At 45.9% G+C, this 8,405-nt stretch overlaps 3 protein-coding genes and 4 non-coding genes across 8 annotated transcripts in view; 4 read left to right on the forward strand and 3 right to left on the reverse strand.

The window, feature by feature from the left end:
* LOC137491106 (uncharacterized) overlaps window positions 1-8,405 on the reverse strand; it is a 421,384-nt gene that overhangs the window by 200,597 nt on the left and 212,382 nt on the right. The window lies entirely within an intron of this gene.
* The window catches only part of LOC141381800 (uncharacterized), an 887,475-nt gene that overhangs the window by 122,730 nt on the left and 756,340 nt on the right, over window positions 1-8,405 (forward strand). The window lies entirely within an intron of this gene.
* trnal-cag (transfer RNA leucine (anticodon CAG)) lies at window positions 414-496 on the reverse strand. The gene has a single exon. It is a non-coding gene; the product is annotated as a tRNA-Leu (tRNA).
* On the reverse strand, window positions 3,664-3,746 carry trnal-cag (transfer RNA leucine (anticodon CAG)). The gene has a single exon. It is a non-coding gene; the product is annotated as a tRNA-Leu (tRNA).
* On the forward strand, window positions 4,776-4,848 carry trnav-cac (transfer RNA valine (anticodon CAC)). The gene has a single exon. It is a non-coding gene; the product is annotated as a tRNA-Val (tRNA).
* trnav-cac (transfer RNA valine (anticodon CAC)) lies at window positions 6,123-6,195 on the forward strand. Its single transcript has one exon. It is a non-coding gene; the product is annotated as a tRNA-Val (tRNA).
* The window catches only part of LOC101886493 (uncharacterized), a 6,690-nt gene continuing 5,152 nt past the window's right edge, over window positions 6,868-8,405 (forward strand). The window contains exon 1 of the mRNA XM_087250404.2: window positions 6,868-6,891. Coding sequence (XP_087106530.2) covers window positions 6,868-6,891 — 24 coding nt within the window. The remainder of the gene's footprint in view (window positions 6,892-8,405) is intronic.

Below are 8,405 nucleotides of genomic sequence, written 5' to 3' on the forward strand. Positions count from 1 at the left end.
TGCGTCTCTCTGCGCTGGCACCACAAGACAGCGCTCTCACCCTAACCGGAGGCTCCTGTGGTTATCACGATGGCTTTACAAGCGGAGGGTCTCCTGTTAGAAACTGGGCGGAAACATTCAGATTTGCTTTTACGCACATTCTCAATTGGCTCTCTGCTCACTGGATGATCCACGATACAAAGGCATGGATCTGTCAAATGTCATGACTTGACGTTGTATGAGGATGTGACGAAAAAAATGCCCTGCAAACCTTAAAAAGCAACGCCATCCCTGGACAATTCTTTTGATCCCCTTTCAGTGCACTTGCATTAAAGCCCACGTGATGCGGCACTTTGTCATTGTTACTGTATCATTCGGACATGGGGGCAGAGAGTTAAAGACTTCAGCCTGAGCGCACTGCCGCAGGCTCGGTTTGTCAGAAGTGGGATTCGAACCCACGCCTCCAGGGGAGACTGCGACCTGAACGCAGCGCCTTAGACCGCTCGGCCATCCTGACAAGCAAGCTTGGCAGGAGCTGTCTTCTGGGAGCCGCACCGCAGTACCGTGACATGGAATCTGGTGTTTCACAGCTTGCCCAGCTCCGGCTGTCCAGCTCATTGGCGCAGCAGGCAGCTAAGCTGTGCTCGCCTCCTGGGGCTGCGCCTAGTTTCAATAGCCAACACTTGACAGCTGTCATTGCTTACGGCCACACCACCCTGAGGGGGCTATAGAGCAAACAGGAAGTGAGTTGGCAGCAGTAAGGAGAGAAAGGCTCTCCCCATTTTGTTTGTCTACCTTTTTGTTTATTGACCTTGAGTGTTTTTGTTTGTTTGTTTTCTTTTTGTCTTTAAAAACCACCTAACAGCAGCATTTTGCTGACTGAAGGGTGGTTATGTAGTGTGTTTTATTTTTAATCATGGACAGATTCCCCGGCAACGACATGGAAATGGAGGGACTTGCAAGAGAGGATAAAGAAAATGGGCTGTATAATAGACGAAGAGATAAAGAAAATGGACTTGGCAACAGACAAAGAGATAAATGAAATGAAGAGCCCGGCCAACGAAGAGGTGAGAAAGGTAAGGATAAGCAAGAGGTACAAAGAAGAGTATGCACAAAGGAAGCAACAGTAACTGAAGAAGTAGAAAATGTAAAAGATGCAAGAAGATTTGATATAAACAAAGCAGTCACGGAGCTGATTGGAGCAGGAAGAATTCTGGCGGTGAGACCCAAACAAACAAAGGGAGTATGAAGTAACAATGGAGACTGAAGATGACACGGAAATTTTAATAGACAATGGATTGACAATTAAAGGAGTGAAATCTGAAGTACGGAGGTTACAAAACAGAGACTATGTTGTTTCGTTCAAGCATCTGCCTGTTTACCTAGCAGATGAAGAAATTTTAAGCAAGCTAGAGAGATGGGGAGTTTTCCCCATATCTAAAATTAAAAGAAGATTGTATCCTGGCACAAACATAGAAGATGGAACAAGGTTTGTAAAAAACAGATTTCCGGAAGAGATGGTCTCCTTACCATACAGTACTAAAGTCGAGACGGCGGAAGGGCCACAGCACTTTAGAGTCATGCACACCAATCAGGTAAAAACCTGTCGACTATGCATGAGCTCAGAAAATGTGATGAAGGCACGCCCAGAATTCAGGTGCTTCAAATGTGACGAAAGGGGACATTTCGCAAGGACCTGTACAGCGGTGTGGGGCCCGGATTGTAAATTGGCCCTAATACCTGCAGGGAGCTTGTCACGCTGAGTTGGTTTTGTCCGCTCGATTGACCAACGCGTACGCCTTGTTTTATCCTTGCAGGCCTAACTTCGCTGGTGAAAGCACTTGTGGGGTTTCTGTAGTGTAGTGGTCATCACGTTCGCCCAACACGCGAAAGGTCCTCGGTTCGAAACCGCGCAGAAACAGTGCTCTTCTTTTGGCGAGAAAATAATAGCATCCACTGCCGCACCAGCAATGATCGTCGACAGGCACCCAATCAAAAAGGGTTATCTGCCTGATTTGCCTGAAGGTTTCCGTAGTGTAGTGGTTATCACGTTCGCCTCTGTGGAAATATAAATTTCTAGCATCTAATTCCAAATGAACAATACTCTACGTATAACTGAAAAGTTATTTTCTTTGGTTTTTTTAATTAAATCATTGCATTGACGTGCCATATAGGAGGGACATTTAACCTTGCCTTGCTGACTACAGACTTCATTTGTATGCTAAAGTGATGTAATTAATGGTTTCACAGCATGGCTGTATCTATTGTATTCCCTGTCTCCAGAACATCATTTGCAAATTGTTGTAATGATGTACTTATCTATTGATGAGATCAGCATGGCACCCAGACTTCATTTGCATGCTTTGTTTTACTGTCCCCCATGACTGACCCCACCTACATGCTGTAAGATGTATAAAATGTATTGCTTTGCTGTGGAGTAGAGAGTTTGCTTTCGATGACGCCACAGCCACGCTGAGTTTCCTCTTATTAAAAAGGATTCTGCTTTGAAGACAACCGAAAGATTCTCCCTGGTTTTTTGTGGGCTCTTAGAAGTTTACAACACCTCACACGCGAAAGGTCCCCAGTTCGAAACTGGGCGGAAACAACCTCTGGCTTTTATGACAATTGTCAAATCAGGCTTCTGTTGAGTACTGACGTTCACTGAAAACATTCTTTCTGCAGAGCGGTGTGAGGCTAGAAGTTTGAATTCAACCCAGTGTTTACCTTCCCTCGCGGTGTCGCAAACTTGCGTAGAATCTGATTTCTTTTAGCTTTGTGTCGTGCATGAGCAGGTGGCCAGTGCGTTTGCGGGCCCTTCACGGTGCAGACCCTACAAGACAGCTCTATAAAAAAAAAGACTATAAATACTTGAAGCAGCACTGGCCTATTGGTTTCCGTAGTGTAGTGTTTATCATGTTTGCATTACACGCTAAAGGTCTCCTGTTCGAAACTGGTCGGAAGCATACAATTAGCGGACCCCTTTGTCCAAAGCGACATACAATAGTGGAGGTATTCAACAAGACGAGGCAATGCATACGAAAAAGGGCTATTTATTCCAAGTAATTTGTTTGTGCTCAGAGAATTTAGTGCTGGAGTAGGAGTTTCGTTTTCTTTAGAGAGAGGGATATTCACCGGGGTTCGGGTGTACTCTGAAGAGATGGGTGTTAGCTGTCGTTTGAAGGACACCAGTGTATCTGTAATCCGAGTGGGAATGGTAAGGTGATTCCACCAGCGTAGAACATTGAATGAAAACATTGTGGAAAGTGACTTTACGTCTCTCTTTACGCTGGCACCACAAGACAGTGCTCTCACCCTAACCGGAGGCTCCTGTGGTTTTCACGATGGCTTTACAAGCGGAGGGTCTCCTGTTAGAGACTGGGCGGAAACATTCAGATTTGCTTTTACGCACATTCTCAATTGGCTCTCTGCTCACTGGATGATCCACGATACAAGGGCATGGATCTGTCAAATGTCATGACTTGACGTTGTACGAGGATTTGACGAAAAAATGCCCTGCAAACCTTAAAAAGCAACGCTATCCCAGGACAATTCTCTTGATCCCCTTTCAGTGCACTTGCATTAAAGCCCACGTGATGCGGCACTTTGTCAGTGTTACTGTATCATTCGGACATGGGGGTAGAGAGTTAAAGACTTCAGCCTGAGCGCACTGCCGCAGGCTCGGTTTGTCAGAAGTGGGATTCGAACCCACGCCTCCAGGGGAGACTGCGACCTGAACGCAGCACCTTAGACCGCTCGGCCATCCTGACATGCAAACTTGGCAGGAGCTGTCTCCTGGCAGCCACACCGCAGTACCGTGACATGGAATCTGGTGTTTCACAGCTTGCCCAGCTCCGGCTGTCCAGCTCATTGGCGCCGCAGGCAGCTAAGCTGTGCTCGCCTCCTGGGGCTGCGCCTAGTTTCAATAGCCAACACTTGACAGCTGTCATTGCTTACGGCCACACCACCCTGAGGGAGCTATAGAGCAAACAGGAAGTGAGTTGGCAGCAGTAAGGAGAGAAAGGCTCTCCCCATTTTGTTTGTCTACCTTTTTGTTTTTTGACCTTGATTGTTTTTTTTTGTTTGTTTTCTTTTTTGTCTTTAAAAACCACCTAACAGCAGCATTTTGCTGACTGAAGGGTGGTTATGTAGTGTGTTTTATTTTTAATCATGGACAGATTCCCCGGCAACGACATGGAAATGGAGGGACTTGCACGAAAGGATAAAGAAAATGGGCTGGATAACAGACGAAGAGATAAAGAAAACGGACTTGACAACAGACAAAGAGATAGATAAAATGAAGAGCCCGGCCAACGAAGAGGTGAGAAAGGTAAGGATAAGCAAGAGGTACAAAGAAGAGTATGCACAAAGAAAGCAACAGTAACTGTAGGAGTAGAAAATGTAAAAGATGCAAGAAGATTTGATATAAACAAAGCAGTCACAGAGCTGATTGGAGCAGGAAGAATTCTGGCGGTGAGACCCAAACAAACAAAGGGAGTATGAAGTAACAATGGAGACTGAAGATGACACGGAAATTTTAATAGACAATGGATTGACAATTAAAGGAGTGAAATCTGAAGTACGGAGGTTAAAAAACAGAGACTATGTTGTTTCGTTCAAGCATCTGCCTGTTTACCTAGCAGATAAAGAAATTTTAAGCAAGCTAGAGAGATGGGGAGTTTTCCCCATATCTAAAATTAAAAGAAGATTGTATCCTGGCACAAACATAGAAGATGGAACAAGGTTTGTAAAAAACAGGCACCCAATCAAAAAGGGTTATCTGCCTGATTTGCCTGAAGGTTTCCGTAGTGTAGTGGTTATCATGTTCGCCTCACACGCGAAAGGTCCCCAGTTCGAAACTGGGCGGAAACAACCTCTGGCTTTTATGACAATTGTCAAATCAGGCTTCTGTTGAGTACTGACGTTCACTGAAAACATTCTTTCTGCAGAGGGTTCGGGTGTACTCTGAAGAGATGGGTGTTAGCTGTCGTTTGAAGGACACCAGTGTATCCGTAATCCGAGTGGGAATGGGAAGGTGATTCCACCAGCGTAGAACATTAAATGAAAACATTGTGGAAAGTGACTTTACGTCTCTCTTTACGCTGGCACCACAAGACAGTGCTCTCACCCTAACCGGAGGCTCCTGTGGTTTTCACGATGGCTTTATAAGCGGAGGGTCTCCTGTTAGAGACTGGGCGGAAACATTCAGATTTGCTTTTACGCACATTCTCAATTGGCTCTCTGCTCACTGGATGATCCACGATACAAGGGCATGGATCTGTCAAATGTCATGACTTGACGTTGTACGAGGATTTGACGAAAAAATGCCCTGCAAACCTTAAAAAGCAACGCCATCCCAGGACAATTCTCTTGATCCCCTTTGAAGGGTGGTTATGTAGTGTGTTTTATTTTTAATCATGGACAGATTCCCCGGCAACGACATGGAAATGGAGGGACTTGCACGAAAGGATAAAGAAAATGGGCTGGATAACAGACAAAGAGATAAAGAAAACGGACTTGACAACAGACAAAGAGATAAATAAAATGAAGAGCCCGGCCAACGAAGAGGTGAGAATTGTATCCTGGCACAAACATAGAAGATGGAACAAGGTTTGTAAAAAACAGATTTCCGGAAGAGATGGTCTCCTTACCATACAGTACCAAAATCGAGACGGCGGAAGGGCCACAGCACTTTAGAGTCATGCACACCAATCAGGTAAAAACCTGTCGACTATGCATGAGCTCAGAAAATGTGATGAAGGAACGCCCAGAATTCAGGTGCTTCAAATGTGACGAAAGGGGACATTTCGCAAGGACCTGTACAGCGGTGTGGGGCCCGGATTGTAAATTGGCCCTAATACCTGCAGGGAGCTTGTCACGCTGAGTTGGTTTTGTCCGCTCGATTGACCAACGCGTACGCCTTGTTTTATCGTTGCAGGCCTAACTTCGCTGGTGAAAGCACTTGTGGGGTTTCTGTAGTGTAGTGGTCATCACGTTCGCCCAACACGCGAAAGGTCCTCGGTTCGAAACCGCACAGAAACAGTGCTCTTCTTTTGGCGAGAAAATAATAGCATCCACTGCCGCACCAGCAATGATCGTCGACAGGCACCCAATCAAAAAGGGTTATCTGCCTGATTTGCCTGAAGGTTTCCGTAGTGTAGTGGTTATCACGTTCGCCTCACACGCGAAAGGTCCCCAGTTCGAAACTGGGCGGAAACACCCTCTGGCTTTTATGACAATTGTCAAATCAGGCTTCTGTTGAGTACTGACGTTCACTGAAAACATTCTTTCTGCAGAGGGTTCGGGTGTACTCTGAAGAGATGGGTGTTAGCTGTCGTTTGAAGGACACCAGTGTATCCGTAATCCGAGTGGGAATGGGAAGGTGATTCCACCAGCGTAGAACATTAAATGAAAACATTGTGGAAAGTGACTTTACGTCTCTCTTTACGCTGGCACCACAAGACAGTGCTCTCACCCTAACCGGAGGCTCCTGTGGTTTTCACGATGGCTTTATAAGCGGAGGGTCTCCTGTTAGAGACTGGGCGGAAACATTCAGATTTGCTTTTACGCACATTCTCAATTGGCTCTCTGCTCACTGGATGATCCACGATACAAGGGCATGGATCTGTCAAATGTCATGACTTGACGTTGTACGAGGATTTGACGAAAAAATGCCCTGCAAACCTTAAAAAGCAACGCCATCCCAGGACAATTCTCTTGATCCCCTTTGAAGGGTGGTTATGTAGTGTGTTTTATTTTTAATCATGGACAGATTCCCCGGCAACGACATGGAAATGGAGGGACTTGCACGAAAGGATAAAGAAAATGGGCTGGATAACAGACAAAGAGATAAAGAAAACGGACTTGACAACAGACAAAGAGATAAATAAAATGAAGAGCCCGGCCAACGAAGAGGTGAGAATTGTATCCTGGCACAAACATAGAAGATGGAACAAGGTTTGTAAAAAACAGATTTCCGGAAGAGATGGTCTCCTTACCATACAGTACCAAAATCGAGACGGCGGAAGGGCCACAGCACTTTAGAGTCATGCACACCAATCAGGTAAAAACCTGTCGACTATGCATGAGCTCAGAAAATGTGATGAAGGAACGCCCAGAATTCAGGTGCTTCAAATGTGACGAAAGGGGACATTTCGCAAGGACCTGTACAGCGGTGTGGGGCCCGGATTGTAAATTGGCCCTAATACCTGCAGGGAGCTTGTCACGCTGAGTTGGTTTTGTCCGCTCGATTGACCAACGCGTACGCCTTGTTTTATCCTTGCAGGCCTAACTTCGCTGGTGAAAGCACTTGTGGGGTTTCTGTAGTGTAGTGGTCATCACGTTCGCCTAACACGTGAAAGGTCCTCGGTTCGAAACCGAGCAGAAACAGTGCTCTTCTTTTGGCGAGAAAATAGTAGCATCCACTGCCGCACCAGCAATGATCGTCGACAGGCACCCAATCAAAAAGGGTTATCTGCCTGATTTGCCTGAAGGTTTCCTCAGAGTAGTGGTTATCACGTTCGCCTCACACGCGAAAGGTCCCCAGTTCGAAACTGGGCGGAAACAACCTCTGGCTTTTATGACAATTGTCAAATCAGGCTTCTGTTGAGTACTGACGTTCACTGAAAACATTCTTTCTGCAGAGCGGTGTGAGGCTAGAAGTTTGAATTCAACCCAGTGTTTACCTCCCCTCGCGGTGTCGCAAACTTGCGTATAATCTGATTTCTTTTAGTTTGTGTCGTGCATGAGCAGGTGGCCAGTGCGTTTGCGGGCCCTTCACGGTGCAGACCCTACAAGACAGCTCTATAAAAAAAGACTATAAATACTTGAAGCAACACTGGCCTATTGGTTTCCGTAGTGTAGTGTTTATCATGTTTGCATTACACACTAAAGGTCTCCTGTTCGAAACTGGTCGGAAGCATACAATTAGCGGACCCCTTTGTCCAAAGCGACATACAATAGTGGAGGTATTCAACAAGACGAGGCAATGCATACGAAAAAGGGCTATTTATTCCAAGTAATTTGTTTGTGCTCAGAGAATTTAGTGCTGGAGTAGGAGTTTCGTTTTCTTTAGAGAGAGGGATATTCACCGGGGTTCGGGTGTACTCTGAAGAGATGGGTGTTAGCTGTCGTTTGAAGGACACCAGTGTATCCGTAATCCAAGTGGGAATGGTAAGGTGATTCCACCAGCGTAGAACATTGAATGAAAACATTGTGGAAAGTGACTTTACGTCTCTCTTTACGCTGGCACCACAAGACAGTGCTCTCACCCTAACCGGAGGCTCCTGTGGTTTTCACGATGGCTTTACAAGCGGAGGGTCTCCTGTTAGAGACTGGGCGGAAACATTCAGATTTGCTTTTACGCACATTCTCAATTGGCTCTCTGCTCACTGGATGATCCACGATACAAGGGCATGGATCTGTCAAAT

Source organism: Danio rerio, chromosome 4, assembly GCF_052040795.2.
Source record: "Danio rerio strain M-AB ecotype USA chromosome 4, GRCz13ab, whole genome shotgun sequence".
Lineage (NCBI taxonomy): Eukaryota > Metazoa > Chordata > Actinopteri > Cypriniformes > Danionidae > Danio > Danio rerio.